The sequence below is a fragment of the Labeo rohita genome, chromosome 19 (assembly GCF_022985175.1).
Source record: "Labeo rohita strain BAU-BD-2019 chromosome 19, IGBB_LRoh.1.0, whole genome shotgun sequence".
Classification (NCBI taxonomy): domain Eukaryota; kingdom Metazoa; phylum Chordata; class Actinopteri; order Cypriniformes; family Cyprinidae; genus Labeo; species Labeo rohita.
The window spans coordinates 20,282,628-20,296,618 of record NC_066887.1 but is presented as its reverse complement, the minus strand read 5'-3'; the positions used below and the strand labels follow the sequence as shown (position 1 = coordinate 20,296,618).

At 36.5% G+C, this 13,991-nt stretch overlaps 1 protein-coding gene across 1 annotated transcript in view; it reads left to right on the top strand.

Annotated features, from left to right (window-relative positions):
• The window catches only part of eif3hb (eukaryotic translation initiation factor 3, subunit H, b), an 81,928-nt gene extending 80,894 nt beyond the window's left edge, over window positions 1-1,034 (top strand). Inside the window, exon 8 of the mRNA XM_051135964.1 lies at window positions 629-1,034. Coding sequence (XP_050991921.1) covers window positions 629-726 — 98 coding nt within the window. The 3' untranslated portion in view covers window positions 727-1,034. The remainder of the gene's footprint in view (window positions 1-628) is intronic.
• Window positions 1,035-13,991: the final 12,957 nt, after the last annotated feature.

Below are 13,991 nucleotides of genomic sequence, written 5' to 3'. Positions count from 1 at the left end.
TTGCAATCAAATGAAACTGCATTTTTCCTTATAAATAACTGACAATGAGACTGATCTTATTTATGTTATATTTTAATTTTGAAGTGCACGATGGGTGCTGTTACCTCTAACACACATTGCAATTCAATTTTAAAAGTAATGTATTTAAATATACAAATATTTGATTAATGACTCTGCTGTAGGTCAAGACAGTCAAACTCAGGCCTAAAACTATCCCAGCCTAATAGGAGCCAGCTGTAACATTTAACATCAAGATCAGAAGAGATGCGGACAAAATGGCATCAAGTAAGAGTATTTGTTTCCATGAGCAGCTCTTTGTAGTGCTGTGGAGTGATGGGTCGGTCTATGGCTGAATTAAATGCTTGTAGGTGCTGTGGAGGAGAGCATCTCATTTCTCACCATCTCTTAAAGTCTTTTAAACTCCAAACTTCTCGGTGGCGTGAGCAGCAGCGCTGCCAAGCGGAAAGACAATCACCTGAGAGCTCGACGGCCAGCCTTCAGTACATAATGGAGTACATTAACTGAGCCACTTCAGCGGGCAGCCCACCCTGCCTCTGTTTCTCTTTGTTTCTTTTGCTATCTCTGTATTTTGTACCCTTTCTAATGTTTTCCCTCATCTAATTTTTAGGTCAAATCAACACGTACTGCCAAACCATCAAAGAGTTCACATCTCAAAACCTGGGCAAGCTTTTCATGGCGGAAGCTCTTCAAGGAACAAGCAGTTAGACTTGAGCCAAATACATGGTCCTATGGTCAAGAGTCATCTGTTCCCTTTTATGACTTTTCCTGTGGCTCATTTTAATATTTATAATGTTCCATTGAATTGGTTTTAGAGTTCTTTTTTCCATTACTAGACCAAAAGCGTATAGGTGTTTCAATTCCCATCAGACAGGTCATTTTATTTAAGCATGTACAGTATAAAAGCATATTATGTGTATCAGCACGGACCAAACTGTGATTTTCTGAGAGGAACCCAATGTACCTGTCAATAATGTGTGAAAAGGGATGTCGGAAATTTGATAATAAATTGGATTGTGTCCACTTTGTGGTTTTGAAATGCTCATTCCAGAGATATGTGCCATTCCACTTCCAGCATAAATGCGTATGACAGTACTTGAAGGACAAGAAGAAAAAAAGCAAGAAGAAGAAAACAACTGTCTTCTGTATGTCGTTGGAATCCTTAGCTCACGCCAGATAAAACACATTCGGATTCATCCAAAATTTGGCGAATTTATTGTTTATTTTGCATTTTTTTGCAAACTAGTCCTAGGGTTTTCGCCTGATCAGAACTAAACCAGTGCAGAAAGATTCTCCGGAGAGTGAATATCAATAATTATCCAAAAAAATTAACTTTCGACACTTTGTCGCAAAGGGACGCCAAAACATTCGAAAGGGGCAGGGCCGCCTTTACTAAAACGGCTATAATTTTTGAACTGAATGAAATATCTTCGCCAAACTCACAATGCGTACTCACGTGAAAAAAAGTCGCAGAGCTTGGCTACTTGGTGGTGCTACAACTATGCAACCATTTGTCCTATTGACATGAAAGTCGGTTGGTCTAAAGTGCCGCAAGTAGCTATAAGGACGTTTGCGTATCTCAAGAAAACCTGGCTGCCATGGGCTGATGAACTTTGAGCACCTATTAGACAAGGTTAACAGAATTGATCGTAACGAAACTCGGTGGGCTTGTTTAACTCACGGCCCTAAACATCTGTGAGAATTTTGAAAGAAATCGATCACTGGCGGGCGATATCGCATTTTTCAAGGGCGTAAATGATTGTATATTGCACGTTTTTTCATACATATGTACAATGGGCCTCATTCATGAAACTTGCATAAATATATGAGTAAATGCGTGTAAAACAGACAAATGCTTCGTAACCTTCCGAATTGATCGTTAAACGTGTATGTTAATGAATTCCAATCATTCCTAAATAGGGCGCACATGCAGGCTCATTTACAATTAGCATAATCCACGCCTATGTATTACAGCTACGCAAAATGCATGTCCAGGAATGCAGTGGAAGATCTGGTCTACTTTCTCAGGTTTGGCTCCAGTATATTGCAAAAATGCAAAAAAGATTAATAGACCATTAATGTTTAATTCATGTGTCGACCAAAGAGTTTTTAGCCAGCTGGCAAAAATGACAGGCACTCTTCTGAAAACGGCAAGCCGGTGGCGCTTGAGAATGCTTTGGTGGCACAGCATTTTTTAAGCTGAGACGCTTTAGTTGCTATAATTTCGAATATCCACGGTGGAATTTTATTAAATATACAAAAGCACTAACTATTTGTTCTGCTTGTGTTTTATGAATGAGGCCCAATATTTGTATCATACGATAGACCTCCTCATTCTGAACAACTTTGCCTCTGGAACCACTGCTGTCAATCAAAACGTTTGTTAAATGATTGAGAAAAAAAAAAAAAAAAAAAAAAAAAAAAACTTGCGAACTAGTTCTAGGTTTTTGGCTCAATCTGAAAAAAAAAAAAACACTGCAGTACAATCCTCTAGGACTCTCTAGGTCAATAATTATCAGAAACATTTTGAAATTTACCCTTTGGCAAGCTATAATGGAGTCGGCCTGACCAAATATACCCAAAGGCCTATAAAGCCTAAATGAAAACTCACGAAACCTGGTGAGTATATGCGATAGGTGATTCTACATTTTAAGGAGATCAGACTAAAGCTGGTGTTATAACGGTCATAAATGTTACAAAAACATCATATTTCTATGATAAATGCCAAAAATCGTTTTAAATAATTGATTTAGATCGTTACCGGCTTGCTAAATATGTAATGTCTTTTGTCATGTGTGTTTAAATGCCTTAAAGCGCTTGAACTCTGGTAAACGCCGCTTGCAGCTATATTTTGTTTTTATCTGTATCTTACACATCTCACTATTTCTGTTTCATTTTATGTACAGGAACAATTTGTATCAGCAGGGGAGTCTTGAGAATTTTCTTTTCCTTAAAATGATTTGGTCAGAAATCTCACTCTAATTATGTTAAATTAGAAAGGAGCAATTTAGGGATCAAAACAGTCAATTTGTACGGACCATTATGTTCTTTTAGACAAATATGGATGGTAACAGTTGTAATTAGAGCACAGTGCTGTAATGCTGCCCCCTTTCCTTGTCAGTTTACACCAGGAGTCTGCTGCTGGACGTTAATTTCAGCCCACTGTTCCCTGTAGTAGAGTGACACTGGGGTTTGCGTGACGTTTGCCGCCCACCCACAAGCTACAAGTCATTAGCCTTCACAGAATGTATTTTAAAATTTATTTCCACTTCACTTCAGGTGATTAAAGCAGATAAACCGTGACAATAAAGCTCTTGAACTTCAGCCGCCCTGATAGATGATTGCAAAGAGTTTGAGTCGTAATTGCAGCGTTGAGCTTTTGACACAACACGACGTGCCCAGCCTTTCAAAGAGAAATGTACCAGTAAAATCCAGCTGTGTGAAAAGAAAACTAAAAATGCTAAATGTTCTAGTTTTTAATGTCCTTTTCTACCTCTAGATTCATTCCATGCCACCTTTTGCAGGTGAATTACAGTAATTGCAGTAGACCCTATGCCCTTGTAATTAAATGCTGAGTCCTGTCAGGATGGCAATGATGCCCATTTATGGAATCAAGTAGGATTTTGCTTATTGAAGTAAAAGACAGTTATAATGACATAAATAATAGAAATGTCCATCTTTAATAGAAAAGGTAAGTCAGAGGTCTCATGACTTACATCTTTTTCTGGCATCTAAAGTGTAGCTATATTTTTAAAGTCAGACTTTTTAAAGTCTGACTTTCAGGGACATTACAATTAAAGGATAATATATAGACCTGTGTGATTCGGCCGTAGGTAATCATAGCGTGTCAATATAAAGCCATATCGCATGGCTACGAGTGTGATATTGCGTTAATATAATATTTCAACAGCACAATTGTGTAAATACATGAGAAACAATAATGGAGTGTCGTTAAAAACCCTCTTTTGTGTGAACTACTTCCTTCCGCCATGGATTCAAATCTCAGTTTGACAGTTTAACAGCTGAGCCCAAGCCTCCGTACTAATTTGAAAATGTCAGTTTAGAACTATAAAAGAAGGAACCTTGAGTTTCTTTTTTAAAAGCTTCTTCTATTAGTGTACTAAAAGCTCACTGTATTAAGTATTATGAGAGCAAGATGGACTGAGTGAGTATGATTACCTGCATTTGATACATCATTCTTCAGCTCATCTCATTTTCACAATAAAAACATTAGTTTGAGTGTTGATGAAATGTCCTTTTAGCAATCTGTAATATTTCCTTTTATTTTCCTTAGCAAAAACTGTTCGCTCTGGAACAAATAATAGATTAATGAGACCAAAGATGAATTATATCTCATCTTTAACCACTATAGAGACATCAGAGCCAGCAGCAAATTCCAGAAGAACTGGCCAAGGTAAGGCTGCTCTTGGTGTGTTGAATGGACACCGTTTAACACCGAAAACATAGAAGCAAATGTTCAAATAGATGTTATCTTTATTAAAAAACTGCATATTTGAAGTCTAAACAAGCACATTCTCACCTAAAAAACTTTTAAAGCTACATTCCGTGACAAAAACAGCATTATTTGAAACTTGTGGTGGATTTGGGTGTCCAACATGACACTGTAAGAAATGGTGAAACTGTTGGAGTTTTGATATTATCTTGCATAGTGTAGAAAAACTTTGAAACAAAATCACACATTTTCTAAGACTCATTGCTGACAATCTATAGACCTAAATTCCATGTTTTACTTCCACAAATGCGCATGTCAGCATTAATTTGAAGTTTTCTCATTATATCGCAACAAAGTCTGCTAATTTCATGGAACTGATAACTACCCATATTTAACCGACTCCATGATTTCAGTTCATTTAAAGGCCAGTTTATTTCCCTGCCGGTTAATCTAGAGTTTCACTAACCTGACTCCTCACAGGTGATGAGCTGTGTTTGAATCTGCAATAATGGAGGGATGAATTTCTCCCTAAAGCCTCATTGATCTGTGTGTGTGTGAGCGGGCGGCTTAGAAGACATTGATTTGAGAAGCAGTGGTAGTGAGGCTGGCTCATTAGGAGCTTTCTTTGAACACTTTCATTGTGTTTGTTTTAGGCTGGTAAGCTGGAGGTGCTACAGCTTTTGTTCTATTATTGATGAAGTCCCACTTGTTTCCACACTTTTCGAGGACGTTGCTCCACAAGCCAGCAGAGGAAGCTGTTTGATGTTTGTGTTAGTTGTACCTGTGTTTAAAGGTAATACAGTGAGAAGCCTACCCTTCAGTTTAACAGTTCCTGGCACTTTTCATGAAAAGTGTCCCGCCACTACCACTACTTTTTTAAAGTGTGTTTTAAGGCACAAATTCAATGTTTTTGTTGTTGTGATAGCCGGGATTGTTATAATTATTGTAATTATCTTAGCATAGGAAATTGTAAACAAATATGAAACAATGTTTTTTTTTTTTTTTTTTTATAAATGTATAAATAGCCCGAGTATGGTGAGCACCCGCTTTGTGTTGTACCGCACAGCATTTTCACCCCTTGTCCTGCACGTCGCATAAGAAAATGTAGTTTCCGTGCAAAGGTGATCTAGCACCACTGATGAAAATGGTTGAACGCACACGAAAAAAAAAAAATGATATTCTATATTAATTTTAACCAACTGAAAAAATCAATGCAGCTTTCAGACGCGACTTTCTTTTTATTTTAATAGTTCGTTTGAGGCAGTTTCTATGCCGTTATTTTAGTGACAAATGTCCAGAGCACATTATTGTAAATAAAATCTCCCTCGCAGGTGGATTCGCTTTACTCTCACATAAAACGGATGTGCTTTCTCTTGCTTAGGTGCATGTTCAGAAACATAAATCAGTGCATATGACAACGGATGTAAATCAGTATTTACATAACAGTAGAAAATGTATCTTTCTTCCCTGGTGAAAAAAAACAGCATATGCTGGTAGCTATGTTTTGATGCTGGGATGCTGGTTAGGTATGTTTTGGTGCTGGTTTAAGCTGGTCCTTAGCTGGTCTATGCTGGTCCTTTGCTGGTTTATGCTGGTCCTTGACCAGCAACATGACCAGCATAAACCAGCTAAGGACCAGCTTAAACCAGCATCAAAACATACCCAACCAGCATCCCAGCATCAAAACATAGCTACCAGCATATGCTGTTTTTTTCACCAGGGTTGCATTGTCCCGCATTGTCCCACTATGTCCTGCAACAGATCTGTTGCCAGGTGGTCACCCCGACGTCCCGGTGCTATTGTCTTCCAGTCGAGCTACCAAAAATGTATCGTTAATACGGGGTTCCTGGGCATTCCTTAAATGGTATGAGAATAGTCTTAATAATAATTTCAAGAGGTTTTAAATTTGGGGACGGAAAGATATGGATTAATGTGATGATTGAACTTACAAAGACTGCTTTCATATTAGCGCTGCACGTTTCAAAGTAAGGTTATGTCTACATGAATTCGGATAGATTTAAAAATGTAGTTTTCACACTGCGTGGGTATTTTTTGTGAATGAATCTCTGAAGGGAGCCGGCGTGCATTTTCAATAAGCCTTTCTGCTGTTTATTATCATATGAATGCATCAAACATGCAATTGTAGGGTTACATGCGTGAAAGGCACTGATGTGCCTTCTAAAAATCTAAACAATTAAGACAATATGATATAATATTTGTTTCAATTAATATAATTTAATATAATATAATCTCTTTTCTTAAAGGGAACCCTGGGTATTATGACATGTGTGGCTTAATATAAGGTAAATGATGTCTCTTCCTGAATGTAGTAGAAAACCCATGAATGATTTACCTTATTTAAAAAAAACCCTACATGGTTTTATACATACTTTGGACTATGGGGGCGCCATTATGACGTGAAATGGTTGCACTCCATGAACTACTGGTGCTACCTGTTGCTATTTTTACCTCAGCACAATTCAGAATACACAACTCTGAAAATAAAATACTCATACAATGACCACAGCGACTGAAAGAGCTTACAGATGGCAAATGTTGTACCGTTGATTTTTCCCCACTAAGACTCTAAATACCCCTGGATATCCAGTGAAATCCTTGCTGAGAAATTTCTTCAGTGGCTACGGTGTCATGACAAGCGTCAACATGTTTACGCCCTGCCAGGATGGCATCTAGCGTTTCTTGTCTCTGCCGTTTGTAAGCTCTTTCAGTAGCTGTGGTCTACTAAAGGCCTCAAATGCATCAGGGCTAAAGTGGAGAAACAAAGACATGGCTCTTTAAGAAGTTTTGTTCATCCACAGGCATCTTCCCATTCTTTGCTCCTCCTCAGTAAAGAGTTACATCACTTCCCTTGTGGCCCTTTGACTGAAAATCACAACCAAAAGCCACACAATGTGACTTTGTATCAGTATATTATTTTCCGAATTGTGTTGCGATAAAAATAGCAACAGGTAGCGGCAGTAGCTCACTGAGTGCAGCCATTTCACGTCATTGAAATAATGGCGCCCCCCATAGTCCAAAATATGTATCAAACGATGTAGATTTTTTAATCTTTCATGTGTTTTCTGTTTGCTAAGTTTTAATTCCTGGGGCTCTCTTTAAAAATGAAATGTGATTTTTTTTTTTTTATTATTCTTTGAATATTTTATTATTTTATGAAATCTGTAGTATTTTTATTATTCTGTGAAAACCTTTATCTGAGGGGTTTAGTTCATTTTTAGGGCTAGTTAAGTTCATTTTGGGCTACCAAGACTTATTTTTAAAACTTTTTTCCTTTGAAAAGGGAACTTTTTTTTCTTGGTAGAAAACCAAAAGTCAACAAATCAGACTTTATCATTGAAAGTGCCTCTTGCTGGATGAAAATATCAGTTTTCAGCCAGTTTTCAGCTTTTATCCTGTTAATTCTCAGTCCTTGATTCCCAAGAAGTCAGAAGAGTGGTTCATTTTAGGCAGGACGTCATCAAAAAATATTTTTTTGGAGGAAGCAATGTCAAGATGTTCTTAGAAACCACAATGGTCACTCAGCTTCCTTTTGATGACACACACAGAGCCCACATAAATGCAGGGCTGCCTGTGTTCGAACTAAAAGCTCAAATGCAAACTGAGCCCTTGAAAAGTTTTTTGAGAGTAGCTATCCGGTTGCTCTGGTACAATGGTTACCACAATCTTCTATAAACAGGAAATCCTACTTTTCCACTCTAATATAGGTTCTGTAATAAGTACCTGTCTATACTTATATACCCGGTTTTGATAACTCACACTTTTCCATGATTTTTTCCTCCAGCATTTTTTGTCAAAAGTTTCTCTTTATTTTGTTTGGCAAGATGGAGCGAACACTTGAACCGAGTTACTGGCAGCCTCCAGAGGGTCTCGCAAAGGCAGATGGTGAAAGGCATCTGCGATGAAACAGCTGAAATCAGGTTTAAACATTAGCACCTGCTTCCTTAGACAACAAAATCTGAACTTTGACACCAACATGTGCAATTCGCTCAGAAGAGAGTTCACATTTAATGACATAGCAGCCTCTATAGAGGCAGTTTCTAAACTTTAAAGATTCCATCCTCCATAAACTAAATCTAAAATTCATTCATTCAGAATGTCTCACGACAAGAATGAATTCCAGGAAATTATTAGCTAATTAAATTCTGATGCAACAGTTCCATACTTATTTTAGCCAATGCTTCATGTTGTTTGGAAAATATTCTTTTTGTCAGGTGTTTCTCATTAAGGTAATTTTAAACTTGTTACGTGAATTTAACAAATTACGTGTGCTCGTAAATGTCATTTCCCATTAATTGAGTGCTTGTTATCGGGGAACACCTGTATTTAATAACCCACTATTAAAAGAGCTTATTATTTAAAATGAAATTTAGAAAAAAGGAAAAGAAAAAAGCCTAGTAGCGGGCTGAGTACAGACTAAGCGAGGTCAGAATTTATGGTCTATGGTAAATAATTGCAAATGCTATTAACCTGAAATCCATTTAAACTCTTACTAATAGTGCACTCACTATAAATTGATACAGCTACGCTAAATGGCTTCCAGTCATCCCTGCAAATCTTTCTACTGTTAATTCATTAGATCTCATCCTCTGCATTGTTGCTTCTGGCCTTATATTGACAGGTCAGTGAGAGATTCTGTCTGTCTATGTGTGTTTGTATTTATCCCCTGTCTGGCTGTGGCTCCTCCATGTGCTTCACATTGAAATAAATGTGTTGTAATGTGTTTGTGTAGTAATCCCAATCACACCTGTTAACACCTGCAGTAGTTGATCAGATAATTTATAATAAGAAAATTACAAAATTAGTCATTTGCGTTTTCCCATCTTTGAATAGTAAAGTTTTATATGTAACTTTCTGCAACTTTCTACAAGCTGAACTGACGTTATAGTTTAGTTGTCTGTTTTAATTTTCCTGAATATCTCTCTCTGTTTTGTGTGTGTGTATGTTTTGAATTAAATTTCCAGTGGAATTCAGACATTGCATGTGATTAAATAAAATGGAGGTAATAAAGGCCTGTGGTGATTTAAGTGAATGTTTTAAACTTGATAGATTTATTTAATTTTTAAAGAAAAAATACATTTCTCTGGAACATTTATGTATGTTTAAAAATGGGGCCTATTACTGTAAATTTGATAAACAGAGTCGTTTTTGGAGAATCTTGTGCTACTGGTTGGGTTCATGGTAATAAGAACTGATGTGTTTGCCGGTAAAGCCACAGGGAGGCAGTTATGAGGTCATAGTAGTTGTAATGTAAATACACCTCAATGAATTACAGCGAAAGCACACAACTGCCATTCTGATGCATGCAGATGTCAAGTCAATTTTATTTTTATAGTGCTTTATACAATACAGATTGTCGCAAAACAGCCTAACAGTGATAAACAGGAAAACAGCAGAATCAATTATTGAGACATAACTATGGAGACAGTTAGGATGTGCTGTAAAGTGGCTCTAAAAGATAGTAGTGTCATTGTTTAGCTTAAAGGAGAAGTTCACTTCCAGAACAAACATTTACAGATATTTACTCACCTCCTTGTCATCCAAGATCTTCATGTCTTTATTTCTTCACTTGTAAAGAAATTGTTTTTTGAAGAAAACATTTAAGGATTTCTCTCCATATAGTGGACCTTTAAACCTTTGACCTTTAAAGGAGAAGTCCACTTTCAGAACAACAATTGACAAATAACTTACTCACCCCCTTGTCATTCAAGATGTTCATGTCTTTCTTTCTTCCTTCTGTCGTAAAGAAATTGTTTTTTGAGGAAAACACAAGCATTTTTCTTCATATAATGAACTTCCAAAAAGCAGTTTAAATGCGGCCTTAAACGATCCCAAATGCGGCTATAAATGATCCCAGCCGAGGAAGAAGGGTCTTATCTAGTGAAATGATCTGTTATTTTCATTTTAAATAATACAATTTATATACTTTTTAATGCCAAACGCTCGTCTTGTCTTACTCTGCTTGAACTATTTTTGTTCCGGTTCATGACAGTTAGGGTATGTCGAAAAACTTCCATCTCATGTTCTCCCACAACTTCGAAATCATCCTATATTGCTGTTTTACCTTTTTTGTTAAGGTTTGTTGTGATCTTCTTTGCATGTTCACTTTGTAAAGACTGGGTCAGTACTTCTGCAGCGATGTAGGATGATTTTAAAATGATTTTTGAAGTTGAGGGAGAAAATACGATTGGAGTTTTTCGACATACCCTAACTGTCTTGAGCCAGAATACACAGAGTTCATGGAAGTAAGGCAAAATAAACATTTGAGATTAAAAAAGTATTCAAATTGTACTTTTTTAATGAAAATAACCAATCGTTTCGCTAGATAAGACCCTCCTTCCCCGGCTGGGATCGTTTATAACCGCATTTGGGATCATTTGAAGCCGCATTTATACTGCTTTTTGGAAGTTCAAAATCGTGGGGCACCATAGCAGTCCATTATATGGAAAAAAAAATGCAGAAATGTTTTCCTCAATAATTTCTTTACAACTGAAGAAGAAGACATGAACATCTTGGATGACAAGGGGGTGAGTACATTATATGTCAATCTTTGTTTTGGAAGTGGACTTCTCCTTTAAGTCAGTTGGTTGAGTTCAGGTAGAACTGCATTATAAATCATTTCTCTTAATAAATTAAGTGGAAAATGTGTGCAGCATTTTTGTTAGTGTGAGGAACATTTTATAATCTAAAGAAACTTTTATGCATTGAAAAGTTCTAATATCACGAATATCCGACTTTTTCCATGTTTAAGTACTGTAATCAGGTCCCGACTCAGAAAACATGAAAAAGGACAACCCAGTAACTTTGTTTTGCTAAGCCTTTCCCTGCAAGCATGTGAAAAAAAGAGCTGCTCAGATTTTGCAAACATGGCCGATGGCGTAGGAAGGGTATCTTATAATATTACCGCCCCTTAATCCCTTAATCTCACCCATCCGACACCGCCATTTTATTTTCGCAAGCAAACGGTGTACTAATTCTAACACCATAAATGTTCAAGCAAAGCATACTAACTGTTCTGTCGAGCACAGAACACTAGAGTCCCATCCTCAGAGAAAACAAGAGAGTAGTGGATTTATTGATTTTAGACTGTATATTACAGTGCTGCCACACAGATCTAACACAAACATGTGATTTCTTTCCCAGCTGTTTACCTTCACAGACATAACTGACTGTTTTTGTAACTTGTGTGTTTTTAACAAATTTGTGTGTGTTTGACAGTTTAAGCGCAATAAGATATAAAAGAGAAGTTAGTTTAGATGCTCCCTGTGCACATGCTTTGTATTTGTACACTTAGAAAACCCTATATCAGAAGTTTAAACTGATATGGCTTTAAAAGGCATGATTTCAGCACGACAAACATGATAATCAAAACCAAACAGATGTTTTTGGCAGTGTTATGAGCTGTAAAGGCACAGCCCTGATCTGGACAAGGGGGCGGGGAGCAGCAGCTCATTTGCATTTAAAGAGACATGCACGAAAACAGCGTGTTTCTGCTTCCACTCAAAATAGGCATTTTCAAAATTCTATAATAAATGATCTGTGAGATATTTTAAGCTGAAGCTTCACAGACACATTCTGGGGACACTTCAGACTTATATTACATATTGTAAAAACTAGCATAATAGGTTACGTCTTCATGGCACCATAGATAAAAGAAACTGAATTTTTAACTTGAGTTCATATCTGCACTGTAACTATGTATTTTCATGCATTAGAGGGTGACTTTAGGAATGATTTTCAAACGTTGGCATAAGTCTGCAGTACTTTTTTGTCTGGAAGTTTAAACCATGTGTGACACATGGATGGAATAATTTGCATATAACATTATGTTGGAGAATGGGTGATTTTAGGATTTCAGGCTCCAGCAGCCAATTGTTTTAATTGACCTGTGAAGCATAAGATCATTCTTGATGTTTCAAACTTAAAACTCAAAATAATTGCGAGTTTTAGGGTGACTGAATAGGATCTAGAATCACATATGTTGGAAAACTATTACAACTGTAATTTTCTTATACTGTAACTGGTTTTGAAAATTGTATCTGAGTATAATATCTGTATTGAGCAAATTCAAGCATAAAGGCAATGCTCTGCATTGGAACACTTTAGTTCAGATGCATGACTGGAAGCTGTATCTATTTGCAATTGCAGCAATTACCTATACTTTCTGACTGAAGAGGAAATGAACTCTATTGCCTATTCGTTAGTGTATGCTCAAACGGAGACACTGATTTTACATAAGCACTGCACTGTGTCTTATATAAACATGATACCTGAATGAGGAAAATTAGGGTTGGATGTGTCAATTTCACATCGATAGGGATGCACATCAGAGAAGTGATTTATCTTAAACTGAAAACTTGCCACATGAAATCTCCTAATAATCTCACAACATTGCGGTGCATGAGGAAGGAAGGAAATAATTAATGCAATATTATAACTTGAAGAAACTAATTGTTTGCTGATTTATTTTTAAATGTAATTTATTCCTATGAAGCTGAGTTTTTAGCAGTCATTACTCCAGGGACACAGAGATTGGTAGTTCTGCTAGTAGAATCTGTTGCCTTTAGCAATCTTTGTTACATTATGTGCCAAAGTTGACCATTTAAAAATGGAGAAATGGCACTTTTCATGTTTTTACTTCAAAGTTTGCATGTCTATGAAGTATTAAAGATATTCTAATGCCCTTTGATATTGGGTCATAACAAACTTTACTTTCAGCATCTTCATTTTTAAGGCCCTACGTGGTTCAGTTCCAGAGATATTGGAATTTCAATATGGTTCCAGGGGTAAATTGTTAATTTGTACACATTTTCAGTGGTCAAAAACCAAATGTTCATCAATTTGCAAAATTGTCTTCTTTTCTTTTAAAGAGGAATGTCTGAAGAACAAATAATGTTGAAACTAAAGATGTATCTCGTTTCCATCTATCAAGACAACTGCATGGAACATACCATAACTTTTTCCAAAGTTTGCGTGTCTATAACTCAAGAAGTATTAAAGATATCGCAATAGAAGTTTAGATTATACTTCTTAATTTACTTTTGTTTTGAAATCTTAATTTTCAAGGCCCTACATTGTTCAGTCCCAGAAATATGGGGATCTCAGTGAGGCTCTAGAAAGTTCAAACAAACAGAAATTAATTGAAAGATTTTTTTTTTTTGTAACAAGGTAAGTGTCTTTATTTAGTCAATTTAATGCATCCTTGCTGAGTAAAAGAATGAAACAATGGTTGAAACAGTGGTAAAAGAATAGTTGGGTTGTGCAAAAATGTACAACTTTACAATTTCTTTATTTAAATTTCAATCATGGTTTCTCCAGTTTTTAATACCTACTTTTGTTTTCTTATCTCTTTTTATTTGGTCACCTTGATAATTGTGAAATGACAATGGCAGCTTTTGAGTAAGGACACTTCATCTCTAATGGAAGCGGAGCCGTCATGAGGAAAGGGAGGATTCTGTGTTGTGAATGGCGTTGAGCTTGGCCAATGTTAATGCCACCTGAC